Source organism: Marmota marmota, unplaced genomic scaffold (assembly GCF_001458135.2).
Source record: "Marmota marmota marmota unplaced genomic scaffold, marMar, whole genome shotgun sequence".
Taxonomy (NCBI): Eukaryota; Metazoa; Chordata; class Mammalia; order Rodentia; family Sciuridae; genus Marmota; species Marmota marmota.
This window is the reverse complement of record NW_025999998.1, coordinates 16,777,675-16,792,557: the sequence shown is the minus strand read 5'-3', so window position 1 is coordinate 16,792,557 and position 14,883 is coordinate 16,777,675. Positions and strand designations below refer to the sequence as shown.

Genomic DNA, 14,883 nt, shown 5'->3' with positions numbered 1-14,883 from the left:
TTTTTTTTTTTTTTTTTTTGTACCTGGGATTGAACTCGGGGGCACTTGACCACTGAGCCATGTCCCCAGCCCTATTTTGTATTTTATTTAGAGACAGGGTCTTACTGCTTTTTTGAGGCTGGCTTTGAACTTGTGATCCTCCTGCCTTAGCCTCCTGCTGGAATTCCAGGCATGTGCCACCATGCCTGGCTAGATGGTATTTTTTAATATCTTAATTTTATTGGCTCTATTTTAGAAGAACTTGGAGTGATATTTTGTTTGGGGGGGAAATCTGTTATGTCTTGGCATTTCCCTGTACTTCAAGAAATACAAATATGTACTGTTGAGTAGTTGAATTTTTTTCCCCTCTTACATAGTTGAGCATTAGGAAAAACTGTTCTAGCTTATAAGAAGCATTTCTTTCCACTTAGATTAAAATAAATAAATTATAATTCAAGAAAGAAGTCTGTTAGCTAAAGGAACCCATTTTAAAAGAGAAAGTAGAAGAAGTGTAGATTGTCAAATAATATATTAGTAGTTTAAAGGCTGAAAATAGATTTCTCCCTCCTCCTGAAAGCATTTACATGAAGATAGCTATGCTTTTTTAAATAAAATTATTTCAAATAAAAATTTCAAGTGTTCATAAATTGAGAATAATAACCCAGTAGAAACCATTCAAGATTAATCACCCAGTATAAAAAAGGTGATGTAAATAGACAGTTCATAGAAAAGAAATATAAGATGCTCAATCTTACAAGAAAATGCAAATGTAAAAACTACATTAAGATAGTATTTTACTTACCACATTGCAAAAATTTAAAAGTTAGAAAACTATTAGTAAAGATGTGGGGAAATTTTTAAAAATACATTTGTTTATTTATTTTTATGTAGTACTGAGGATCGAACCCAGGGCCTTGCACATGCTAGGCGAGAGCTCTACTGCTGAGCCACAACCCCAGCCCCAACGTGGGGAAATTTTGCTGGTGGAAAAAATAAGTGGAAATCTTTGTGGAGGACACTTTGGCAATACGTCTTGAAATGCAAATGCTTATCTTTTGATTCTAGCATTTCACTTTCAGGGAAGCTGTTCTACAGATATGCTTCTGTATGTGTAATTATTCATGCCAAAGTTATTAGTTTTAACATAATAGCAAAATATTAGAAATAATCTAAATGTCTTTAATTAGGATTTTGATAAATTTTAGTACCATCAGTGAATTTAGAAAGATTTGTGTACTGCTAGGGAAAGAGATTCAAGATGCATTCTATCTTTCAAGCTTTTTCTTGACATGCCAGTTAGTATATATTTTAGACTTTACAGGCAGTATGGTCTCTGGAGATTACTAACTGGTGTGTGACTGAAGTGCTGACAGCATAAAGTGATTTCAAGGTTTGTCCCGGATATTTGGGAACCATAGCTGATGGAGGTTATCATTTATGCTGATTAAGCTAATAATTTTAAATGAGTTTTTGTGATTTATAGGCGTGCTAAAGAGTAAGATGAGTAAGTATTTTCTGAGATCAGCAAAAACTTGTCTGGCTCAAATAAGTTCTTTGGGAATTGGGAGTGGAAGAAAAGGTCAGTTGGGACAGTATTTTTGAAAGCAATAGATACTACTAATTTTAACCCATTTTTAATGATGCATAATAATGTCTATTAAACCTTGACATGTTACCATATTTACTTCAAATTTATTTTTATTTTTTCAAAGAAACATTACAGGTAAAGTTGAAACTGCCCTGCACACCATTCAGAGCATTCCCTGTCTTTTGAGATAACTACTAACATCTATTTGCTTTGTTATTTGAACCTTCAGTTACTATGCTAACTTAATGTTTATATACTCCTAAAGAACACATCTTAGGGCCTGGATTGGGAATGTAGCTCAGTGGTAGAGCTCTTGCCAAACATCCCTGAGGTCCTGTGTTCCCCAACACTGCCAAAAGGAAAAGAAAAAAAAACACCTTGTAGGTTTCAGGTACAGTGTTTTATGCCAGTAGGCCCAGGTATTTGGGAGACCAAGGTGGAAGATCACTTGAGTCCAAGAGTTCTTGAGGGTTGAGTAACATAGTGAGATCCTATCTCAAAACAAAAGCCTACAAAAACCTGTTTCTGTATGTTTTCAAGTTTTATCTAATATTTTATAGTACCATTTTACAATTGGTTTTTATACAGTGTGTTTGTATTGTTTTTATTGTTGTTCTGTTGTCTGGGATTGAGCCCAGGGTCTTGATCAGCCATATTCTCTATCACTGACCTACATGACCAGACCCTGCTCAGTGTAATGTTTTTATGATATATCTGATCAGTACAATTTTCAGTAGAAACAGTGCAATCCACAAATGCAAGGCAGATATGTAGTTATCATTTTCTAGTAGCCACATGAAAAGGTTAAAATAAAAATATTCATAATATGCTTTAATAACCCAGTATATCCAAAGCATTATTCACCCTGTCATCAAAAAGATTGCTGATACATTTTTCATTTCTTTTCTCTATCAAGTCTTTGAAATTTTTTTTTAATTTTTAATTGTTTTAAGGCACTAGGGATTGAACCCAGGGTGCTTTACCACTGAGCTATACCCCAAGCCCTTTCTAATTTTTTTTTTTTTTTGCAACAAGGTTTGGCTAAGTTGCTGAGGCTGGCCTTGAGCTTGCTGTCCATCTGCTTCAGCCCCCTGAATCATTGGGATCACAAGCATGTGCCACTGTGCCTGGCAAAATCAATTTATTTTAAATTTATAACATATTAGTTTATCCATTTTAATAGCACATGTAATTAGTGCCTTTTACTGTATTGGTAGCTGTGATTGGTAGAACCATTTTTGGTACTTCAAACTTATATGTATTCCTACCACTAGGGGTCAGCCAAGTGTCACCATGTTGATAAAAGAATATGATATAGTGTTGGGGACTTTTCTAATTTACCTAAAAGCAAAGAACATTGTGTATATAATAAAGTAAATCTCTATAAAGAACAATATTTAGTGGGGCCTGGTAGCTCATACTTGTAATTTGCAGCTATTTGGAAGGCTGAGTCAGGAAGATAGCAAGTTCATGGCCAGCCTATACAATTTAGCAAGGTGCCATCTCAGAAGAAGAAAATTTAAAAGGCTGGGGGTGAAGCTACTTTAATAAAGCACCCAAGGGTTCAGTCCCCAGAACCCCTGCTGCCCCCAACAACAACAACAAAAAATTGTTAACAAAATAGTTGGAGCCAAAATATAGCAAATAGTCCATGGCTTCTTTAGACATGGTTGTCTGTGTGCTCTTACATGTTCCTTTTCTTATCCATTCTGGTCTTGAATAATTCCTGAAACTTACTCCACTTACACCCTATATATTTGAGGATTCACATCTGTAGTAAATATACTGCTTTACCATAGTTGTATCTTATTAAGTTGGTGGACGTGTTTCTTTTTGCTAATAATCTCACACAGGCTACATTTAATTACTGAGCTATATACTATAATATTCCTATTCTCTGTATTGTTATTTTTGATACAGGGAATCGAATCTAGGGTGTTTTACCATTAAGCTACATCCCCAGTCCTTTTAATTTTATATTTTGAGACAGGGTCTTGCTAGATTGTTGAGGCTGCCCTCATATTTGAGATCCTCCTGCTTTGACCTCCTGAGTTGCTGGGATTACAGGTGTGCACTACCACACCAGGCACTCTTCCTGGTTTTTTAAAGTTGTTTCAGGTTGGTTTAAAATCATCTCATCATTAAAGTCTATAATTAAATTTGTTTATCTCTTATGCTCCACAGAAATACCTTTATGGAAAAACCCTAGATGCCTTAATGATTTATAACCATTCAAGTATTTAGTTTCATATATATTGTAATTGGAGGAACTTTCCAGTATGGTGTTAATGTCCATTATGTAAAGAACCACTGGAAGAATTCTAGCTATGAACAGGTTTAGGGGGAAATTCTCTTCATCTTCACCCATTCTTTGCTAGTTTTTGATCTTTTTTTTTTCCCTTCTATAGATGGTTTGTTTTAATGTTTCTTCTCATATGTGCCCACTGAAGTCCTTTTGTCATAAAATATGTAGCTCTTTAATAATCTCTGCTAATTCTTAAGGTAGAACCTTGATATGTTTTTTGTTCAGTGGCTTGAGGATAGTCTTTTAGCAGAGTCATATGAATATATTTTCTCCCACAAGGTAGAGGTAGAGAGTTCTTTGGTTCTGTTTAGGGAAAATTTGAAAATAGTAGTCATAAAGTTTCCATAAATTATCAAAATACAACTTTTCCTTAAAGTTAATTTCTAATTTTGGTGTGGTAGTATTTTTACTTACTCATCAGCTACGCAGAAATTCATTACTAGTGATTTTTTAAAAATAAAGACTGAATTTATTTCCAAATCCTATAATTTCCTGTTGCCCTGCTGTATTACCTTGATTTTTTTTTTTTTTTTTTTTTTTTTTTAACTCTTGAGAACTGCATTCAGGTAGAAATACAAAATTTGATTGAGCAGTGGAAACTGAAAAAAGGGGGTAATTCTGGAGAGCCGGGTTGTTGGTCTGTCTGGTAGAGAGAAGAAAGTGAGATTCAGGCCCAGGTAGACTGTTTTTGTGCAGATTCTTATACAAGGAAGAGCACTGAATCTTAGAACTAGGAGTTTTCAAGTATAGTATTAAAAATATGCATATTCTCATTAAGTGACTGATATAGGTAAACCTGAACAAAGTGAAAGGATAGGTCCGTCCTCTTCATTAAAATTAAAGTATAGATAAATACACAAGCACACAGTGTATAATCTAGAACAAGAAGAAAGTGTTCCATTTTATTTTATCTTAGTGAATACTGTTAACTACTTGGTGTTTGTTCGCCTAGATAACTACTAAACATACCTTACTATTTTAATAGGTCTATTTGTTACCCATTTTTAACAAACTTCCTTTTATCATTTTTGTATATAATTAAGTGAATCAAGCAGACTTTGTTAAGGTGTTCATACAGACACGTGTTCATGTTTAGTTATGTAGGACTGAATCACCTTAGGCAAATTACCAGGATACTATATCTGCAAAAGTCCCAAAGAGCTGTATATTCATTTAAATTTTTTTAAATTTAATTTATTTATTTCTAACTTTAGATGGACATAATAACTTTATTTTTATGTGCTGCTGAGGCTCAAACCAGTGCCTCACACACACATTCTAGGCAAGTAAGGCTTTACCACTGAGCTACAACTCCCAGCCCCTGCTTATTCATTTTAAAGTAGGATATGCAAAAATTCTCATATGGACTACTAATAAAATGTTGTTCTTCTGATTGAGCATGCCAGACTTTAAGTCTATGTGGTTTAATGATGGAATTGTAAATAGGAGTAGGTTTGGAAATTGAATTTGATTTGTGACCCAAATTTATGTATACAATTGTGAAATTCCTTTTTAAAAAAAAAAAATTATTCTGAATGTTTTTTCTTTTGAGATTCCTTTTTGACATGATGCCAGCTGATTGTATATATTTTTCTTTAGTTTCCTATAGAAATACATTTTGCTTTTCTCAGGATTATGTTGATTTGCCAGAATTCCTGAGAAAAGACCTAGTTTTGCTAAGGCTTTTGGCAGTTTCAAAGTGGAGGATTAGAACTTACAACAAAGAAAATGTATGATAGCAGTGTGGTGCTAGCAAATAGAGATAAGTTCAGTTGTGAACCTGTGTTTTGGTGTTATATATATTTGCTGCCATATATGCTCAATTACAAGGCAGTTTCCCATTTTCCCCATGAAAGTACTACTCCATTCTTTTTCCATCTGAAATCTATATGGTGTTAGAGGTATACCTGACCCATATTTAATCTGTTTGATTTACAATTCATTGTGTTACATATAGAATTCAGCATGAAGTTATGTTTTGTTTTATTATCTCTTGATGGAATAATTTTGTTTAAATTCATCATAGGAATAAGTTAATTTTCAGGTAGCAGCTTTTAGAAATATGAGTACCTTCATAGATCTTCAGTTATAAAGTGACTCCTTTTTTTCTGAAAGATAAATTTTAGGGAATAAACTCTTGTCTGATATCTGAACACCTCTGATAAGTCCTTAAGCTTTTTTTTTTTTTTTTTAATTCACAAGTATCTCTCAATTTTAAGAAATCAGATTATTCTTTTTTATTCTTTCTCAATTTTAAGAAACAAGCTTATTCTTATTGAACAATGGAGTAAGTTTTTAGTTGTTAATATGGATTTTGTCTTTCTTTTTAATTTTTTTCCTTTGAGGGGTTGGACATAATTGCCTTATTTCATTTCAGGGATCCTTCTAAAGTAAATATTCTGGTACCTGGTGCTGGACTAGGAAGACTGGCCTGGGAAATAGCTATGCTAGGTTATGCTTGTCAAGGAAATGAATGGAGTTTTTTTATGCTCTTTTCTTCCAACTTTGTTCTGAACAGGTATTTAATTTATTTTTTGCTGGAAATAGTAATTTCTCAGAATCAGATTGACTTACCTTTTTTTTTTTTTTAAGAAAAGTACATTGTGTTTATAATGTAGTTCATCAGTGTTTGTGTTAAATTCAAAATGCTTATACAGATTACCACTTTATTGCCTAATTAACAGAATGTTGACACAAGATGAGTAAGTTACTTTTAAAAAGTGGGTCTTCCATGAAACTGAAATGATTTCTGTACAGAATCTTTGAAGTCCTACAACAAAGGAAGGAGTATTTTCTCATCATTTCTTAAACTTCTTCAACCCTTTGTTTCCTTTAGTGGAATAAGAATTTAGTGAAGCAATTGTGATTATGTTTTCCTTGTGTTATAAAATGGCCAGGCACACTTACATGACTGAGTTGGAAAAATCCCTGAGAACTTCTCTGGCCTCTGTTAGAAGGTAGTAGAAAAGAGTTGTTATTTCTAAAGTCAGAAGGTATGTGTTAGAAGAAAACAAATAGCTGCCTTATTTAAATAATATTGTCTCTGATGGCAGTATGAGTTTTAGGGGGTTGGTGATAAAGGGAAAATTTTGAAGAGGGTTGTCTAAAATAATAAAAATTAATAGCAGACTATTTTAGTTGAAGCCAGTACTGTTTCTTAAAAATTAGTTGGACTGATTTTACTTGGTTTTGAAGTTTAAAAATATATTTTTATAAGTTTGAGTAGCATATTTATATCTCTGAATTTAATTTTTTTTCTTTTAATCCATGATTGGTTGCTCATCTATATGTATATGTACATTATCCTATATGAGTTGGGGGGTAGGGTTGGCACAAATGAACTATAAATGCAAATTTACATTCAAACATCATAATTTAAAGTAGATTTATTTTTGGTAAAATGTTAACACTAAATTTTATGTTTATATTTTACAGATGTTCTGAAATTAATAAATATAAACTTTATCCCTGGATCCATCAGTTTAGCAATAACCGGAGATCAGCTGATCAGATACGACCCATCTTTTTCCCAGATGTTGACCCCCACAGTCTTCCTCCTGGTTCTAACTTTTCTATGACAGCAGGAGATTTTCAGGAGATTTATTCAGAATGCAGTAAGTTCAAAGCAAATATTTTAAAGGTCTTATGCTTTATTGAAACTTAATGAGCCAATGTTTTGGTCATTCATTTGATGGTAGAATACAAAGTATACTTCAGTGACAATTTGGACTATTTTCCAGGTCATGCACAAGGCAATGATACTAAATATAAAGAAACATCTGTAACCAAGAAATTCAGAATTTATTGAGTCTGTTAATATAAGACCACATGTAAACAGTTCAAATGTGTATTGAATGTAGTGAAAATGAAAGTAAGCTAGTGTGAGAAGCTTATGTAGGCTCTTTGTAGAGAGGCCGCAATTTGAATAATAGGGAGAAATAGCACTTCAGGCAGGCAGAGGTATAAAGGTAAGAGTGAATGAGGTCATCGGGGACAATGGCATAGCTAGATTGGCAGGAAAAGAGATTTAGTGAGACATATGGCTGGAAAAGTAGGTTGTTCCAGAATATGGAAGACCTTTATAATCAGGTTGAAAACATTTGAATTAGGCATTAGAGAAAGGGAGATAGTAATGGGGAAAGAGAAGAGAGGGATTAAGACTAAAAGGAATAAGAAAAGCAAAATGCCAAGCAATCAGTGAGATTCTTCTTTCAACAAATATTTGTTGAGCACTTACCTCAGGTATGTTATAGGCATTCAGAAGAGAACAGTAAGCAAAACAAAGTTCCTGTCCACAGGAGATTCATACACTAGAAGGGAGAGATAAATAAGAACAAATAAATATTGTGAGGAAGAAAAATGGGAAGGCCTAAGAGTAGAAACTAAAAATGTTCAGAGGTGACCTCAAATGAGTGAATAAGCAATGCATGCAGATTTGGAGGAAAATGTTGCAGAGGGAGTAGGAGACGAAGAGGGTTGGGGGTAGAGAGAGTCACTAAGTACTGAGCACAGTGTGGGGTTTGAGGGCAGAGGGTTAGTGAGGTAGACTTGTAAGCCATAGCAAGGACTTTGAGTTGTACTGTGAGAGAGACAGGAAGCCATTGGTGGGAAGGCTTTTAGAGCAAAGGACAACATAGAAATTTTTAATCTATTCATTCATTTTTATTTTTTATTTATTTATTTTTTAATTTTTATTATTGGTTGTTCAAAACATTACATAGTTCTTTTTTTTTAATTTTTTATTGTTGGTTGTTCAAAACATTACATAGTTCTTGATATATCATATTTCACACTTTGATTCAAGTGGGTTACGAACTCCCATTTTTACCCCGTATACAGATTGCAGAATCATATCGGTTACACATCCACTGTTATACATATTTTTAGCAATGTAGAAATTTTTGTTTATTTTTCCCCAAACTCTGAGATTGGGCCTGTGTGCTCTGACATTAGGAAGGGAGAACTGGAAGATGTGAACTATTGTAAAAGAGGTTAGCAGCAAGATCTCAGAAAAGGGGCTCAAATAATGGAAAACCTCATTTAAGCAAATAAGTCACTTTCTTTTTCTGGGTGGTTAAACACAGAAATTTATTATCACACAGTTATGGAAACCAAGAAGTCCAAGTTAAAGGTGCTGGCTTATTTGATTCTTTGGTGAGGACTTTCTTCCTAGCCTGTAGATAGTTTTTTTCTCCCTGTGTTGCAGAGGGAGTAGTCCTTACATTGTCAGGGAGAGGGGGTGGTGGGGGACAACAGTGTGTGCACAAGTGAGCTGATATCCCTTCTTATAAGGGCACCCATCTGGTCTTCGGGACCCTGTTTTCTTGACTGAATCCAAATCTAATTATCCCCCAAAGTCCCCATCTCTAAATACCATCATGTTGAACGTTTAAATATAAATTTTGGAGGGACACAATATAATTGAATTCTTTCTCCTGGCTTCTCAGAATTCATGTCCTTCTTGTTTGGGACACACATTCATTCCATCCCAACAGTCCCCAAAGTCTTCACATGTTCCACCATTAATACTAAAGATTATCTAAATCAGACATGGGTGAGACTTGAGGGTTTTACCTGAAGCAGAATTCCTCTTTAGCTGTGAATGTGTGCACCGAGTTTTGTGCTTCCAATATATATGGAATAGGCCTAGGGATAAGAGGTGCACTTATTTCTCTATTAAAAAGAGAAAGATGCATAGGATGTGCCTTTGGTACAAAGAATAGACATTGCCATCCCAAATGGAGAAATAGGAGTGGAGGAAAGAATGATAAGTTCCTAAGAGTTCCTTTTTCTGGACCAGGGTTTAAGATAACAGTGCATGTGATCCTTGCTGGGATTGGGTACATTCATTACACCAGCATTGGTACAAATACGACCACGTCATTCTGGTCCCTATCATTGTGCTAGGCCACAGCCTTCAAGAGGTAAATAGTATTCTTTGCTGGGTGTCCACTTGCCCTTGGCCCCTCATTTCCTTGGTGATTTGGGAGTGGTTAGATTATTTGATGTCATTCATTTTTTCAAATGGCAATAATTTGCCTGTAGTCTCTGTAAAGCCTACTAGAACTGGTGATTAGCATAGGTTCATATTAGATTCTAAAATTCAAATGACTATTATATTGTCTTAATATATTGTAAATGAAAGCTGGAGGCTGGGATGTAGTTCAGTGGTATAGTATTTGCCTAACATGTGCAAGGCCCTCAGAAGAAGGAGGGGGAGAGTAAATAGATGATAAAAATTACAGATATCATTTGATAATGATTCTAGTGATATATGTTATTATGAATGAATTCCAAATTGATCACTTTTTCAGATTATTGATAAACACTTATGAACTAACTATAGAGTATCCCCCATAAATGACTATTTGGTTATCTTGATTATAATGGTGATCAAAAGAATTCAGCTTCTGACTAGGTGGGAGTGCACCCTTATAATCCCAGTTTCTCAGGAGGCTGAGGCAACAGGATCACAAGTTCAAGACCAGCCTCAGCAATTTAGTGAGACCCTATCTCAAAATATAATCAAAAAGGGCTGGGGATGTAGCTCATTGGTAAAGCTCCTGTCTAACATACACAAGGTTCTGGGTTCCATCCTCAGTACTGCAAAGAAAAAAAAAAAAAAAGTTTAGCTTTTGTAGCACTACAGTTAAATATTTTAGCTGATCAGTTTGAAGGAAAAAAGCAAGATAACAGATGCAGTGATTTAATTTTTCTTGACTAGATACCTGGGACTGTATTGCCACCTGTTTCTTCATAGACACAGCTCACAATGTGATTGATTATATTGATACCATATGGAAAATACTCAAGCCAGGTGGAATTTGGATAAATCTTGGTAAGTGCTTCAGTATTTATTAAAATTTTACACATAACTCTGAGTATTTATAATTATTTTACATTTGGTGACTTTACTAAATGTTTGTGAAAGTTGGAATTATGTTGTACACATTTAAAAACCTCTGCAGTTCTCTTTAGACACATTCTAGTGGTGATGCTTCCAAAAGCAGTGGAAGCCCAAACATTGTATGTTCATATTTAGGTTAGTCTTGCTATGGTCATAATTGCATGGACTATACTGATTTTTAATTTGATGGTTAGGCATTCATTCCCTTGTCTTCCCTAACTCCCATGCCATGGAGATAGTTCTGATAGGAGAGTGGTCTTTATTTTTTTTCTTAAGCATTTGGGAGAAATATTTTACTTCTGTCATGAAGTTGTCCTCCTTAGTTCACCTATATATCAGGAAAAGAATACATGTAATAAATTTTCTGATTACCTTGATTTTAACAAGGAATAGAGGTGGGGCATGATGTGCACACCTATAATCCCATATACTTGGGAGGCTGAGGCAAGAGGATAACAAGTTCCAGACCAGACTCAGCAACTTAGTACTGTCTCAAAGTAAAAAATAAAAAAGACTGGGGATGTGGCTGAGTGATAGACTCCCCCTTGTGTTCAGTCCCCAGTATCACAATGGATAGATAGATAGGAAAAAGAATAGAAATATAACTTCATTTATGCAAAAAAAAACTTGAACTCCTGCTTGATGATAGAAATCAATGGATGACTGTGACATGATCCCTCCCTTCCAGAAACTAAGGGAAACTGTCAGCTTTTCCTTAAAATAAAGGAAGTACAATGCTAACACCAAGGAAAGTATGCATGTCCTTGTATACATTTTTTTTTAAGCGAGATATGTAATCTATGTTCAGAAAGACATCAAGGCTAGATTATAAAGGCTTTCAAGATGAGGAGGTATACTTTAAAAGAAAAGATGTGGGCTGGGGATATAGCTCAATTGGTAGAGTGCTTGCCTTGCATGCACAAGGCTCTGGGTTCAATCCCCAGCAACACACACGCACACAGACACAAGACAAACACAAAGTACATGATTTTGACTCCATGGTCTTCAGGATTAGGCTAGTTTTATTCTCTGCTTCCTTTTTAATGGTTTTATTCTTCTAGAGATTTTGCCATTAGGACTCAGACTAGAAGTAGTAGTACGCCTGAATAGTAGTAGTACGTCAGACTTCTTTAGAATTCTGTAAGAACAGATGAAAGCAGCTATGCACTGCAGTCATCATTCTTTAGTACTTGAAGAAACTGAATCTTCAAACTGGGTTAGGTGATTAGCAGAAAGGTCCTATAGCTTATATATGGTAGAGATAGGTTTATAGTCAGACATTTATTGTCAGTTTGTAGCTGAAGATTAACATGACCCTGTTATTTATGTGATCAGAATTTTTGATCCCAATTCTGAGTTATGGTTATGGTAAGATTTTATATATTTCTAAAGCACTTAACTTTCATGGAAACAACTTTGTTTTTTAAAACTTGTTTTGTTGTTTATTGATATTATTGTTATGTAATAATATTTATAATCTTCTGGAACCAATAAAATTGGCCCCTGGAAAGCATACTGTTGCCTAAGAGTAGATGGGCTGCAATGTTTGTTATGGACAATGGTTAACAGGAAGTTAGAGCTTTCAGACTCCTAACCATAGAATTTCAAAACAATTTTAAGAACTGAAATAATGGAAAAACACAATCCTTACAAATAGTTTTTTAAAAAGCTAATACTTTATACACAAAATTCTTTGCATGTACAAGTTAAAGAATATAAAAAACAATAATTTCACAATGAGTTTTTCCATAGATATTGGTGTGTTCCAGGTGTTTAATTAGGGTTTTTCACTATTTATGTCATGTACTCATTCTTGTTTTTTTTTTTTTTGGTGGTGCTGGGGATTGAACCCCATGGCCTTGTACATGCAAAGCAAGCACTCTACCAACTGAGCTATATTTCTAGCCCCATGTACTCATTCTTTTTTTTTTTTATTAGTTGCTCATGACAATACAATGATCTTGACATATCATACATTTGATTCAAATGGGGTATGAATTCTCATTTTTCCACGTGTACAGATTGCAGGATCACATTGGTTATACAGCCACGTATATACATTCAGCAATACTAGTGTCCGTTGTATTCTGCTGCCCTTCCTATCCCTACTTTCTGTCCCTCTGACCCATTTTCTTGACTTTCCCTATTCATTCAGTCCCTGATCCAAATATTTCTGTACTCCAAGCCAGTATTGTCCTACTTGGATGTATCATAGATACTTCAAAATCCATGTTTCAAGAAAATGATGTTCATACCTTTCCTATTCTGTCATTCACTTGAATTCCTCCAACAAACTAGGGAGTACCTCTTTTATTAATTTAGGACTCTCATAATTATGATACCACAGATTGGGCAATTCAAACAATAGAAGTGTATTCTTTCATAATTCTGAAGAGTGGAATTCCAAAAATAAAGTGCCAGCCAGGTTAATATCTGGTGAGGATTCTCCCTTTGTGTTGCCAATGACTGTGTGCTTATATATTTGGCATGGGCATGGAGAGGGCAAGAGTGCCTAAGAGAGCTCTCTGATGTCCCTTCTTAAAAGGGACACTAATGCTGTTCGATCATATCACTCTTATGACTTCATATAACCTTAATTACTTCCTTAGAGTCCCTACCTCCAAATGCAGCCACACTAGGGATTGGGGCTTCCGTATTTGAACCGGTAGGGTAGTAGGGACAAACATTCAGCCCATAACACTCCTCTTTTGTCTCACCATCTGCATCCAGTAAACCCTTTTATCTCAGTTTCTCAACTGTGTCACTACTGACATGTGGGGCTGGATTATTCTTCAATTGGGGTCTGTCCTGTACATCATAAAATGGTTAATAGTATCCCTGGTCTCTACTTACTTGATTCCAGTACCACCTCCCAGTTATGACAACCCGAAGTATCTTTGAACATTGGAAAGTGTCCCTGAGAGGGGGGAAAAAAAAATGCTTCCAGTTAAAAAAAATATTGCTCTAATTTCATCATTACTTGCCTCAGTTATCATTGCAGTTTCCTTAGTATCCCTGTCTTCAAGTTGTCTGCAGCCCTCCATACTTCTTTCATTTCTCCATAGTTTCACCCAGAGTGATCTTTCCAACATGTGAATCTGTGTCTTTTGGACTCCCTAGTAAAATTCTAGCTTTCCTGATAACATATATTCCTCTTCTCTTTTCTTGTACTGGGGATTGAACCCAGGGCCTCATGCATGCTAGGCAAGTGATTTACTCCTGGAGCTGCAGTCCCAGCCCAATAACTTAAATCTCTTGAGGATTATGTATACCTTTTGTGATCTTTCTTCTGTCTTATGGCTCTGCTTCCTTCTCTTTCCTTCCCCTTCATCTCTAAATGTGATGAGAACAGGGATCTAATGCTTCCTTGTCTCTTGGGACAGAGCCTGAGGAATAGTGGCTACTTAGTGAATGCTATGTTTGTGAATGAATATATTATTCCACATTTGAAAGAGGGAACAAAGTTCAGGTGTCATGGGGAGAGTGACTTCCAAGAGACATGATAAAGTTGTGTTTCTGTTGGTGAATTTATAACATTCTCATGGTTTTGACTCCAGCCATATGGATCTGGGGCCTTGATTTTCTGTGTAAATTGAGAGTGTATTAATCCCTTGGGAATGACTTTACTGTCTGCTTATGTAGATTAGAATATCATTACATTCATATGTGAGGAGAACTGTTACTGCCAACTACCCTCCAACACTGACAAACTACACTGGAGGTACAATTAGGAAAATATTGCCCAAATTGCATCAAATCAGGGTTGGAAGGATTATTAACTTTTAAAATGCAAACTGAGTATGGTGGGCACCTGTATTTCTAGCTACTCTGGAGGCCAAAGCAGAAAAGCTGTGAGTTTGAGGGCAGCCTGGGAAACTTGGTGAGACTTGTCTCAAAGGAAACCAAAAACAGTCCTTGGCAGGGAATGCAGCTCAGTGGTAGAACATTTGTCTCACATGCATGAGGCCATGGATTCCATCCCCAGCACCACATGTTCACACAAAACCCAAATTATAAATGCTTTTATTAAGGAGAATTTTAGGTACTCTTTAATATTCTTCAAAATACTGTTTTTTACAGGGTTTTTTTTTTGGGGGGGGGGGG

General features: G+C 35.3%; 1 protein-coding gene across 1 annotated transcript in view; it reads left to right on the top strand.

Annotated features, from left to right (window-relative positions):
- The window catches only part of Carnmt1 (carnosine N-methyltransferase 1), a gene marked incomplete at its 5' end in the record, with an annotated part of 38,524 nt that overhangs the window by 16,233 nt on the left and 7,408 nt on the right, over positions 1–14,883 (top strand). Inside the window, 3 exons of the mRNA XM_048806783.1 lie at positions 6,250–6,390; positions 7,308–7,486; positions 10,597–10,710. Coding sequence (XP_048662740.1) covers positions 6,250–6,390; positions 7,308–7,486; positions 10,597–10,710 — 434 coding nt within the window. The remainder of the gene's footprint in view (positions 1–6,249; positions 6,391–7,307; positions 7,487–10,596; positions 10,711–14,883) is intronic.